At 35.2% G+C, this 14,127-nt stretch overlaps 1 protein-coding gene across 1 annotated transcript in view; it reads right to left on the bottom strand.

Annotated features, from left to right (window-relative positions):
* LOC131845691 (adenylate cyclase type 2-like) overlaps positions 1–14,127 on the bottom strand; it is a 236,005-nt gene that overhangs the window by 136,484 nt on the left and 85,394 nt on the right. The window contains exon 3 of the mRNA XM_059194784.1: positions 13,421–13,627. Coding sequence (XP_059050767.1) covers positions 13,421–13,627 — 207 coding nt within the window. The remainder of the gene's footprint in view (positions 1–13,420; positions 13,628–14,127) is intronic.

Here is a 14,127-nt window from a genome sequence, read left to right as displayed (position 1 = left end):
TTGCCATATAAATTAAAACCGCTATTAAAAATTGGGGTCGATGGTAGTAGGGTGAAAATGTAGGGTTGTATTTATTTTTTAATCCCACGCTATAAAAAAATTAAAATATGTCCAAAAAATAAAAAAAAAATTTTTGTGATGGACAGCCCTTATTACTTAAGTGTATAAAAAATAGAAAGCAACTGATTCTCAGACTTACTAAATATTTATATAAAATTTCATAAAAATCAGTCAAGCCGTTTCGGAGGAGTATGGTAACTGACATAGTGAGAGGAGAATTTTATATATGTGTAAGGCTATGTATAATAAAAGATACAGGGTCTCTATAATAATTTCCGGCACAGACTAACTGCCAAAATAGAAATAAAATTACCCATCCCACAGAGTACAAATGACAATAAATATAGATTATCGCGGAGGCGTAGAGGCAGTCAGCTAAAACGTAAGGACGTGGGGTTTCCAGGTGCTATACTCTTCTATTTTCTTATACAATTAGAATGGAAAAAAAAGGTTCACCTAAAGATAGCGGTAAACATCGCGTATAAATAAACTAGCTTTTACCTGCGGCGTCGCTCGCGTTAATTTATCCCCTTAAGGGTGGAATTTATCAAAATCCTTTCTTAGGAGATGTATACATTATAGTAGCTTTACGCATGCAAAGTCTCAGCCCGATAGGTTTAAAATTGACAAAGTTTCATATAAACTTTCATCCCCTATTTTATGCCTTTGGGGGTAGATTTAATCAAAATCCTTTCTTAGCGGATGCCTACGTCATAACATTTACCTGCATGTAAAATTTCAGACCGATCCGTCTAGTGGTTTGGGCTGTGCGTCGATAGATCACTACATCAGTTACCTTTGAGTTATATATATTTGTATAAAATTAATAACCCTGGTCAATTAACACAACGTCATCTAGTCCCACGATAAGCAGAGCTTGTCTTATGGGTACTAGACAACTGATATAAATAGGTAGATTTTTTTTTGTAAATATACATGGAAAACACCCAGACCGATACAAACAATTATACTCATTAACACAAATGTTCTCACCGTGCGAGAAATCGAACCCGCGACCATCGGAAGTAAAGTGTACTAAACCGCTGCCGTATATACATGAACCACAATCATACATACATACATCTTATACATTGTCTCTCCTCATTCACTGAGGAAGGCTAGGATAAATGTATAATTGCAGGAAACTGGGGGTATCCTGTAATTTTACTGTCACTACTCACCTTCCTAAAGCGAATTATATACTCCTATTATCAATGTGACTGTTGACTGGTAGAGAATGCCATCAAGCATTAAGTTCGCCATGTATATATAAATTCTTATTGCAAGTTTCACCCTGACAATTTGTTTTTTTAAACTTATTATGTTTTTTTTTTCGGACTACTCTAATGCTGTTGGCCGCAGCTGGCCTTTGCAGCTTCACCGGACGTTAGGGGGCGAGTGCAGATGGCACTCCAAACCCGCGGAAGGATTTATGGAGCGGCTGAAGGCCAACTCCTGCTTGACGGATACGACTTTAGTCTGAGGGCACCACTAGGGATTCGAACCTCGGCTCAGGCCGTCGTAATTTCGATCCCCGTTTGAATTGGACGGGGGATCGATCGGAGGGGCGCCCGGGGGCGCCGGACTTATTATGTATCTATTCACAAATTACAAGAAGATCTATTACAAGGTAAGAGTTAATTCTCTCATCTCAGAAATGAAACAACGATTACTTAGATAATTTATGATTTAATAATTAAAATATAACAAACTATAATATATATAACAAAAAATATCACTTCCCTTCAACAGCTCGTGGTCAAGTCACGAAAAACCAATAACTGATAATAATGGACTTCATTTACGACAGATATACTGACGGGCTGATTGACTGGACACTGACAGTATTTATTGTCGTAGAATAACACTATCAGCGTAACGTATAATATGACACAAGGCTATCGTATTACAAAGGAAAATAAACTCTGGAACTACAGCACTGATTTATAAATTTAAATTATTAGTTATACAATTCTTCTGTATGTATCAGTTAGAGTTCACATCAATATTGTAGAAAAAACCGATATTTTAAAAATATATTAAAATAAGGTAGTTTGTGTTTATTACTAATGAAGTACCCAATGTAAAGATTATTACAAATATTGTAAATAACGCCATCTAGTATTTATAGACCGACCTACGAGTACTACACTGACTTCGGTCTATAAATACGGAGGTCGGTAGTTAAATAATCATATTTCGTTGGGTGAGTCGCGGCATTCAATCGACGAACGCAGAGCGTGCCGGTTGTGTTTTGGATACTAAAGAGAATTGAATTAAGAATGGGTTTATCCTGGTCTTAGTTGGGCCTGGGGGGAAGCTGCAAGTACTGAAAGTGAGTGTTAATGCATTCTAAAAGGGCCTTTTAAACCTACACCCGTGTCACAAGTCACGGGCGCTACATAAAGTTTCCCTTGCGACAGCCGGCTTCAAAGCCTAAGTCGTCATCATTAATTAATGCTTCTTACATATGTAAGAATTCAAATATACGTCTTTATTTATATACTATATCTATGTTTCGCAACATACTACGGCGATATTTACAAGGTTACAAATTAATAGTAAAGTATAAGTAACAAAACAGGTGATTATTCTCTACTAGAATTATTGTAGAATTGAAATAAAAATATTTTTTATTCAAATAAATTTAATAGAAGCACTTTTAAATAGTCCTATTTTCTACACGCATTTTCAATTCTTTCACTCACTGAGAACGCATCCTCGTTATAAGAAGAATGACAACAAAACTTGGGTGTTGTTAAACATATATAAGATTTTCTGTGAGTACAATACAAACTACGAAAATAGCAAATAAAATAGTAACTTAAGTAACAAAATAAATCAGACATAGTTATCAGCGCAGACTAGTCCATAATAGCAGCACCCGTTTACTAGTATAATGTATTGTAGATATATGTGTATACTATAAATATATATTATAAGATTGCATAAACAAAAGTTGCATTTGGAGGTTCAAATTAAGCTATACTGTGCGGTGCAGACTTTGAATATATTCATAAAAGGATCTTCATTTGTATAATATAATATTTTATGCATTCAAGAAGACTACAAGCATATTATATAAAATACTAGCTGTACCCGCGACTTCGTCCGCGTGGAATTTAACTTTATTTTTCTAAAATAAAAGTAGTATCTTATGCTTTCCTTATTACGTCAGCTACCTGCCAATAAAAGTCCCGTCAAAATCGGTCCAATCATTTCAGAGATTACCCGGAATGAAACCAACATGACAGACAGACAAAAATTGAAAAAAATGTTACGTTGGTGTATGTACCGTTTTTTTTTTATTCATATGCATTTAGTAAAAAACGGTTATTTCAATATTACAAACAGACACTCCAATTTTATTTATATGTATAGATATGCAACGGTGCTGATGTATTTGAATATCTATATTCATAAAAATATTTAGCAAATTTATGTTATCTCAATTTTTAACCATACAGGTTTATTAAGGGTAGATAGAGTTTTTCTATCTCACTTTCATGTATTGACCGCCAAGTAGCTTGCTTTCACACACCTTCATGATTCACACAACGCCATCTAATCCTAAGGAAAGCAGAGCTTGTGTTATGGGTACTAAACAATAAATAAATAGATATATGTTTTAGAAATGTTTACGTGTTACATAATATACATAAGGCAAGGGGATTGTTAGTAATGTGGACTGATGATCCCATTGCTGCAATGTACCATGTTAGATCGACCTCCACGCGGTTCCCCCTGGAAACCATCGTGATACATTCCCGGTGAATTTGTCACGTTGGGCTAACTGATCTGACTTCACGTTCATCCTATCATCCTCCACTGGTGCCCCGGCAGTAAACCGTTAGCGCAGGCGAGAGCGCCATTCCATTATCATCCTTTAAAAAAAATGTATATACATAGAAAACAGTCAGACCGAATAATCATACTTATGAATATAAATCTTTGCACCGCACGAGGAATAGAACCTGCTACTAACGGAAGCAAGGCCGGTATGCTAAGCCCTTAGACTACCGAAGTCTTCAATATATACTTCGGAGAGTGTAAATCTCGTCTTTCACTCGTCATGTTTTTGATCCTTTTTTTTATAATGGATCTAAAAAGAATCAAAAACATGACAAGTGACCTGATTTTACATTGCACTGAATAAAATATTTTTCTTTCTTTCTTTCTTTCTTTCTTGATTAAAACTTCCATTATTTTCTTACCCATTTCCAATATTCGCATTCAATTGATCGTACATTCAATTCGATTCACACTCGACCTGACAAACACACGCTGTAGTCAGAGAGCTGGAAATTGAATTGTGATTGTTCTTTTTCTAGACGCCCGCCACCGCGCCATGCGCCAGTTCGAATTGCATCTGCACGATGGGCGACCACTCTATCCAACGTTCGCGGGACACTCATATAAAACTGTGTGCTGTAATTGGATTTCGTTGGACTTTTAAAACAATGGCGGGTTTATAATGTGAATAATGTATAGCTACGTATAGGTAGGTAAATGAAATACGTCATATCAGTTACAGATCTAATTGGAGACAAGACACATAGACATACAATACAACATTGACGATCTCGGTGATGTAGCGGTCTAGCACACCGCTTTACGGCTGATGGTCGCGGTTTCGATTCCTCGCACGGCACAAACATTCGTATTCATTCTGTACTCAGAACTTGTATTATGGGTACTAGACAACTGAGGTAAATACTTGGATTTTTTTTGTAAATACATATATTATAAATATACAAAATACCTAGATCGATACAAATAATCATACTCATGAATGCAAATCTTTATACCATGCGAGGAATCGAACCCGCGACCATCGGAAGTAAAGCGGTGTGTTAAACAGCCAAAACTGTCGATCTATGACATTATCAATAAGAACTTTTATTCTAATCCTTGAAGAAAACAATTTACGACCAAGAAATATTTTGGTGATAGTCCTCTAACCAATATCGAAACCAAAATTAATTGGAGAACTTTTTTATTTTTACGGTAGCTGCTGCAATTGAGATTCTGGTTGATCTAAATTGAAAATATATTAACATAATGCAGCTTTCAGAAGCTTTCAGATTGTTTTCACATTTCCAGTGTCAAATTTACTAGAATGAACATTTGATAATACCTCTGGCTACCCCATCCTAGATTCATCTAGAACAGTTTTAAGGTTATGTTGTATACCGAAAAATATTATTGCGACAAAGCAAGATCGTGGAAAACCCCGTAATAATATTATGTCAGAAAATCGTTCGGAGCTATCTCCTTATATTACACCGCCCGAGGCAACGCCAAAACCATTCGCTTCAACAACTACAATAAAAGATTTGTAAAGTTTAACATAAAGATATATCCTATCAGAGATATCTTGAAATGCCGCGACCTCTTGCGGAATTGGATGAAATATTTGAGAATATTTGGAGTTTCTATATATCGTCATGTCTGTTTCTTAAAGAGGTGGGTAGAGATAATAGGCCTACTTTCAAATTCAAATTCAAAATATATTCATGTAGGTCTATTACAGACTCTTATGATATGTCAAATCTACCGTCAGTACAGAATGATTTCGAGATGAGAAGAACTGACAAGAAACTCAGTATTGTTTTCAAATAAATGTTGTACATGTTTACAATAGTACAGATTCATTTTTAAATTCAAATTTGGGAGAATCCGAACCCGAACAGACCAGAACACACAAGCAGAACCCGTTCACAAGTATAACGGATGAGCTAGCCATCATTACACTCAACCATATTTAAGAGAGCACATTGTCCCGACTAAGTAACTATTTATATTATTTTGTTTAATTCTGCTACGATTAGCATGTTTGAGACCACAAATATTCAGTTTGGAAACCTGACCACCTCTGCTGGAAGCGTTACGACCTCTATTGATGATCCAATTCCAAACGTTGTTGAGTCTACACCCCTATTGCGATACGTATTTCACTTTTGAACGAGGCATCATAAGGTTTTGAATAGAGTTGGGATATACCTAACTAACTAATGAACTAATTCTATGGTCTCGTCTGTTTCCTAAAGGGATGGGTAGTGATAATGAAACTGCTAAATGGATTTATATGATTTTGTTTAATTCCGCTACTATTAGCATATCTGAGATCATAAATATTTACGTTGGAAACCTGACCGCTACTACAAGAAGCGTTACCTTCTTAATGATCCAATTCCGACCGTTATTGTGCCTACACCTATATTGCGATGCGTGATTCATCTCTGAACGAGGCATAAGGCTTTGAATAGAGTTCAGATCTCGCTTAGAAGTCTAGTGCTAATTAATCAACTCGAAAACGTCTTGCTAGCGGAATTAAACAATATAATATAAACCCATTAAGTAATGATATAGATTTGCAAAATAATATTTACTTCAATAAAATGGATAATGAAACGTTTAATGCAATAAGCATTAGGTGGTCCGTTAGTTTGTTTTTTATTTTCGCTCTTAAACCTACGTCCGTCTAGGGTCCAGACGCTAGGGCATATCCCACCTGCATTTCTATTAATTTTGGGTCGACAGATCTCTATCGTCATTTTCCTTTCGGCAATCCTTCCTAAATGGCCAAACTAGCGTAATATCTATAGAAATCGCTTTTCAACGAAAATGCCGCCCATTGTTGCCTCTTTCCTTTGGGAATGTTGTATGTTTATATATATTTATACTTATTACTAATGTATGTATATGTGTTTGTTTGTATTCTATGAGAACAATAAAATATTTTCATTCATTCATGGTTCTATGCAACGGTTACTGCTTTCTATCAGATGGTCCTGCACCTTATTTGCCATTCCAATTGCAAAAAAAGCATATCCTTTTCAAAACTCTATCATGTTTCAATCTGATTTAAGATTGTCTGTATCAAATCGGCTAAGTTGTGAAAAACCACCACCTTTCTGTTTAAATGGCGCAAGATATGCAAATCTAACCTAATTATGCAGAGCCAGGTTTAACCCGAACTTCAATAGCCTAATTTAAATGAAAAAAGCAGAGCCCTGATAAAGTTGCACCATTAGTAGAAGCTCCATTAGCATTTGTTTGCTTTGTACTCAATAAACTACCATTTTAGTCTATGACGAAAATTCAATTAGTTGCCTATAAATAGGACAAAGCGAAGTTACTACATTTAAACCACGCAGAGGATGAGAGGAGGGGATAATTAGTAATGGAGGCTGGAGACCCCATTGCTAGTAATCTGCTATTTAAACCACTCAGAGGATGGGAGGAGGGGATTATTAGTAATGGAGACTAGAGACCCCATTACTAGTGATTACTAGCCTCCATTACTAATAATCCCCTCCTCCCATCCTCTGCGTGGTTTAAATCGCTGCCATGTCAGATCGACCTCCACGTTTCTAGTTCCCCCTGGAAAACATCGTGGTTCCTCCTGGTCCTTCTTGAAGAATCGGTCACGATGGGCTAACTAATAACTGCATGCTCTCGTGTACCTCTCGTCATCCTTTACTGGTGCCCCGCCAGCGGACATCGTTAGCGTTAGCGTATAATAAAAAATATGTGGTTGTAACGGCTTTCGCTGTCATTCCGAGAATTTCTTATGAATGGTTTATGTCAATCAATCAATCGAATATCTTTACTCAAGTCTATTACAGACTCTTATGATATGTCAAATCTACCTTCGTATTTTATATATACATATATAACATGTACTATACATATAACCCCCTCATACCCACCCATGTGAATCCGAGGTGGGTCATTAATATAGCGTATTTACCTTACGTCCTTAAAACAGACAATTAGTGAAGACATGTTAGAAACTGGCTGCTATCAAAATTTTCAGCAAACTTTATTTGTATAACTGACTTTTCGGATATGTTAACTAAAGTCGTATCCGTCAGGCTGGAGTTGGCCTTCAGCCGCTCCATAAGTTCTTCCGCGGGTTTAAAGTGCCATCTGCACTCACCCTATCGTCCGATGAAGCTGTAAAGCCCAGTTGCGGCCAACAGCAATAGAGTAGTCCGAAAAATATAGATAAATATAGAAAATTTTTTTTTTGGTTAAAACATTCATTATATACGTAAAAAATATCCAGATCGAAACTGAAAATCATGTTCATGAATACAAATGTTGCACCGTGCGGGGAAAGGAACCCTGATTTATTTTTTATTTTTGGATTGTTTTTTAATTGGAAGTAAGCCCATGTGCTAAACCACTTGACTACCGAGCCTGTTATAATAATATAATATAGTAATGATAAGAGGTTCTAGTTAATTTCATCATTAATTAAAATATTGTTGTCTCTCTCACGCTCATAGTCTCCAACTATTGTGCCATCATTAATCTTCATCAACGGTGTGAATATACACGAAAATCATCATCTATACGACTGCGTGACAAAGCATAATTAGGAGGTCTGAGTGAATTTCAATGTTACCGTAATAAAATGTCTTTTATCTATATAGATAACAATAGAAACCTCTTTAATGGACCACGATGGAATGGTGCTCCTTCTGGTACTAATCATTTGCACTTCCATCACGAATGGAAGATGATAGTGATGATCATAGAGCAAAATCTACTTTGTTATGTGGTTATGAGGGTGACAATAGTATTTATTTTATCTATGTAGATAACAGTAGAAACCTCTTTAATAGAGGACGATGGAATGGTGCTCCTTCCTTTACTAATTATTTACACTTCCATCACGAATCGAAGATGATAGTGATGATCATAGAGCAAAATCTACTTTGTTATGTGGTTATGAGGGTGACAATAGTATTTATTTTATCTATGTAGATAACAGTAGAAACCTCTTTAATAGAGGACGATGGAATGGTGCTCCTTCCTTTACTAATTATTTACACTTCCATCACGAATCGAAGATGATAGTGATGATCATAGAGCAAAATGTACTTTGTTCTGTGGTTATGAGGGTGACAGTAGAATTTATTTTATCTATGTAGATAACAATAGAAACCTCTTTAATAGAGGACGATGGAATAGTGCTCCTTCCGGTAGTAATCCTTTATACTTCCACCACGAATGGAAGACGATGGCGATGATCATAGAGCAAAATCTATTCTGTTCTGTGGTTATGAGAGAACAAATTTTACTTCTTTGTCTATGGTGATAAGGATGAGAATGAAGTCGCATCGGTCTAGGTATTTTCCACGTATAATATCTATTTATTTACAAAAAATATTTATACTCGTCATGCCACAAGTTCCGCTTAGTTTGGAACTAGATGGGTGTTGCCCGGGGTTATTAATATTATTGTTATGAATTTTATTCTATCCCCCACCTTATACAACTTAAGTTTAAGAAAAATTTGTAAAAAATAAATACACGACAAATATATTATAACATATTGGTTTTGATAGCACTTCTTCCATAGGTGCGGATTCGATATTATTTTTAATGTAACTGAAACTTTAAAAAGAACATAAAATCCGCACAATTCACTTGTTGAAAGTAATAACCATTACCTATGAATCATCATCATCACGCACGAACAGAACGCACATCATATCTCATATCCAGAACCATACTGAATGTCCAAAATTTACAACATTTGGAAATACCACTATAATTTTTCATCATAAGTCTAATTTTTATTGCACTATACCACTCTTGTTACAAAATTAAACAACTATGGAAAATGCATTCTAAAATTTAGTTTTAACGTCTAATTTTGAATGGATTATACTACTCTTGTGTTAGAAGACTAAAACTCCCCGTGGTGGTAATGTGAACCAAACATACCTAAAGAACATCTATTAGAAACAGTTATATAAATATAGAGCTTTTAGCTATATATATAGAGCTTATAGCTATATATAAAGAGCTTATCAAATTTGGTTCGGATTCAGTAAAATCTTGATTGCCTGCAATTAATATCAGATTTTATTATCTTATCCTTCACATGAATACGCGGTCGTAATTTTGAAGCCTTTTTACTCATCCTCCTTGCCGCAAGTTGTAAGACGTAGCGACATAATATTATAATTTTATTTTATCAACAAAGTCGCCTTAATTGATAGTCATAACGATAGTTCATTGCCATTATTTTATACTGTATTACTGTACAAGATCATTGAAGAATATGTTAATTACAAATATATAAAATACTACGCGACCCAACTACGTGTTGCTAAGGCAATAAAATAATATTGCGACTATAAATTGAGATGTAAGCTGAATAGCTTACATCTTGAAAGACAGGATTATCTTTCAAGTTGGATCAAATTGCACACAATGTGCAAATCAAATTTGCAATCGGTTCAGTAGTTTAGGAGTCCATCGCAGGCAAACAACGTGACACGTAAAGTTTATATATCAATATTATAAATATGTTATGATATAATTATAAAGATGATATATCGCGCAGTAATTAGGAGATAAACTCACATATAATTTTTTTTCGTACATAAAAGTAGATTTAATGACATTTTCTATGTCAGTGTTGAATTTCATTTCATTTATGTATTTTATATTGCTATATATGAAACATGCATTTCAAACAGATTTGTACATTATCCAATTGACACTGTATTACGTGTATGTACATATATTAACTGGAAATATAAAGTCTTGTTTGTCCCAGCAAACTTTGTAACCTTTCTATTGGAGGTTAAGTTATGACAGTAAAATTAAATAGCACGGAGACATGACGTTCTAGTCCGTAATGGCAATGCATTAGGAGTGTTAGATTCATCACACGATGATGTAATTTCATGGTGTTCTTCATATAACAGTTTACATCCAAAACAACTCGTGAAATCTGTTTCAAACAAATTGTTTGTAACCGTCTTATATAATCAAACGTTGTTGCAACGCTCGCCGCTTACCACTTAACCTACAATACAATATCACAAGAGACGCCGTGAAGCGACGCATTCCCTTGTTTACGAGGCAATGCTCTCAGAAGCTCTACGCCTCGACCACTTAATATCATAGGCTTTACAAGTAAATCGAAGGTGGTTATCTTGAAGGTGGGAACTTGTTTATGGTTTATATATGGGGTAGGTGCTTCAGTTTATGAACTAGTGACTCGCCCCAGCTTGACACGGATGTAGTCACTGTAGGGTTAGATTTTTTTAAATAATACAAGAGCCCATGTTATCTCTGATGATGTAGCTTCTAAGAAGTCGGATATATTTTTATACTACGATGGTGGCAAACAAGCATACAGCCCACCTGTAAACGGTTACCGTAGCCTATGGACACCTACGCACGTTTCCTGAAAATTATTTCTTAATATTCGGGGAAATAATCCTTATACCCTTTTTGAAAAACCCCGTGTGTAGCATCTCTAAAACCTCTGCAGGTAGTTCATTACAGTAAAAAGTATCGTATATAAACTATTTTTTTCTGAATGACTCTTCAATTCTAAGCACTTATAAGAAAACAAATTAATCTGAGAAACAAAATGGAGAATTTGTTTTTAGAGAAATAGAGAATTTCTCGTCTTCACGCCACTAGCCACGAATTCTGCATTTATTTTTGATAAAGCTGTTGTGGCCAGTTACGGTAAAACAGTATTAGAATATTTTGAAAAATAAAAACAGTAATTCTCCAGGGTTATGAAACATATATATATGTAGTATATAAATTGTCTGACGTTCGTAGCTAGGTTAGAATATAGAAGTAGATATACAAAGAGAAAGTTAGTTGATGATTCTTTTATAATATATTTTTCTAGAATGAATTGCTGAAAAACATACTACTATTACATATGAGAAAGTTTGTTAGTACTTATCGATGTTTGTTAGTCTTTTACGTAAAAACTACTGGACTGATTCGAATCAAATTTACTAAACAGATAGATTGTTTAACAGAAGTTATAATCTATCTAGAATCTCATAAAACAATTATTCAATTTTTTAGTTTTTGGTAAATTTAAGTATATAATATTTGTATCGTTTTTTCAGTGAATGAATTAACACATGTTTTTGTTTTAAATAAATAAATTTACACGGACTAGAAAGTTTTTGGACAGACGAAGTCGGGGGTAGCAGCTAGTTTTCAGTTTCAATATTTATGTTTATGACATTTTTTCTAGAGTCAATAATATGGAGATAGTATCAGTAGGTCCCTAGGGATATTATGTAAATACCCGAGAAATGAAAAAGTAAAAGAAATTGTCGCTTTATCACGCTCAAGTACCTACAATCTGTGTCGGCTCTATTCATATGCAATATTTTAGGGAAATTACAGCAATATATATAAGGGATACAATAAAAAAATGGTTTTTATTACTCTTCTGGTAATGGCAAAATATGAGGTGCCATTGGCGTTAGATGATGGATAACGTGTTGTCACTGAAATGGTTGGACCGATTTTGACGCAACATATGAGGTGCCATTAGATGATGGATAACGTGTTGTCACTGAAATGGTTGGACCGATTTTGACGGGACTTTTATTGGCAGTTAGCTGATGTATTAAGAAGTATCTTAGGCTACTTTTATTTTAGAAAAATATCTTTTATTTTAGAAAAATTAAGCGGATGAAGTCGCGGGAACAGCTAGTTCATGATAATATGAAATAATGAAAATAACTTAATGACGAATATATGTCAGTGGAAAAAAGTCATGTAAGTCTGTTAATGACACATATGATAAATCATCTATCAATTTAGAGTGAAGTATTGATCAAGAAGATATATAAAAAACTCGGCTGTTACTATATATATTAAAATATCAGTTTTTGTTTAATTATAAATAACTCACATTGAAAATAAATAAATATATATATATATATATGTTAACCAGAGATATAAGCGGGGAATGTCACGTCACACCCTCATATAAAACATGAAGTAATAAGTCGACGTGAACCGGACGTTTCATAGGATTATTTACCCGACCTTCAAGGATCGTGGATAAACAGTTACACCTTTAATAATGAAGATATATATATATGTATACTAGCTGTCCCGGCAAACGTTGTGTTGCCTTAAAATAAAAAAAAAAATTTAGGGGTGGACTACCCCTAACATTTAAGGGGATGAAAAATAGATGTTGGTCGATTCTCAGACCTACTCAATATGCTCACAAAATTTCATGAGAATCGGTCAAGCTGTATCGGAGGAGTATGGGAACGAAAACTGTGACACGAGAATTTTAATAAGATATTATTATGCCTTGTACAAATACAAGATAGATACCAAGTTGCATTTTTTTAGCATAGTGTATAAGTGATTACCGCCGCCCATAAGTACCCGCAACACCAGGTGAATTACAAGTGCGTTCCCAGCAAGAAGGTATAAGCACTTTTCTTGGAATCGAACCTACTACCATCGGAAAAAACAAGTATGCTAAACAACTGGACCACAGAGGCCGATAAATACATACAAATATTAGATAAACCGTACTTACTAGTATAAGTGCGAAGAGTGGCAACGGAGCGTGGTGGGTCGCCATCAATGTACCAGCTCCTATACTCAGCGTCACCAGTATGGAGCCTACCAGCGCCAGCATCTCCCATTCTGCTGCTGGTGGTAACAACGCCAACGCCAGTACAGTCGACAGCACAAACGTTATCACTGATAACGACACTATACTCTTCACTTGTGTTTCTAGTTCCTGAAAGGAAATATATCAAATTAATAAATAGTTAAAACAAATAACCTTGATGGTCTAGTGGTTTAGAACACTGCTTTACTTCCGATGGTCGCAAGTTCAAATCGTGCGATGGTCTATTGTTTAGTACGCAGGTTCTATCTCGTACAGTAGCAACACTTTTATTCATGAGTATTGTTTTGCATTGGGCTGGGTGTTCTCTATGTATTTGAAAAAATATGTATTTATATCAGTTGTGTTTTAATAATAACACAAATTCCGCTTAGCTCGAGACGAGACTACATGTACCTACACCCGGGCGAAGCCGGGGCGAGTAGGCAGTTACATAGTATAAAATAAAGTCGCTGTCGCTGTCTCTCCCTATGTATGCTTGAATCTTGAAAACTACACAAACGATTTTGAAGCGGTTTTTCTTAATAGACAGAGTGATTCTAGAGGAAGGTTTATATGTATAATACATGTACACCCGGGCAAAGCCAGGGCGAGTAGCTAGTAATATTATA

The sequence above is a fragment of the Achroia grisella genome, unplaced genomic scaffold (assembly GCF_030625045.1).
Source record: "Achroia grisella isolate CSIRO2021 unplaced genomic scaffold, CSIRO_AGI_Agris_v1 utg478, whole genome shotgun sequence".
Taxonomy (NCBI): domain Eukaryota; kingdom Metazoa; phylum Arthropoda; class Insecta; order Lepidoptera; family Pyralidae; genus Achroia; species Achroia grisella.
The sequence above is the reverse complement of the archived record's forward strand: the minus strand, read 5'-3'. Positions and strand labels throughout refer to the sequence as shown.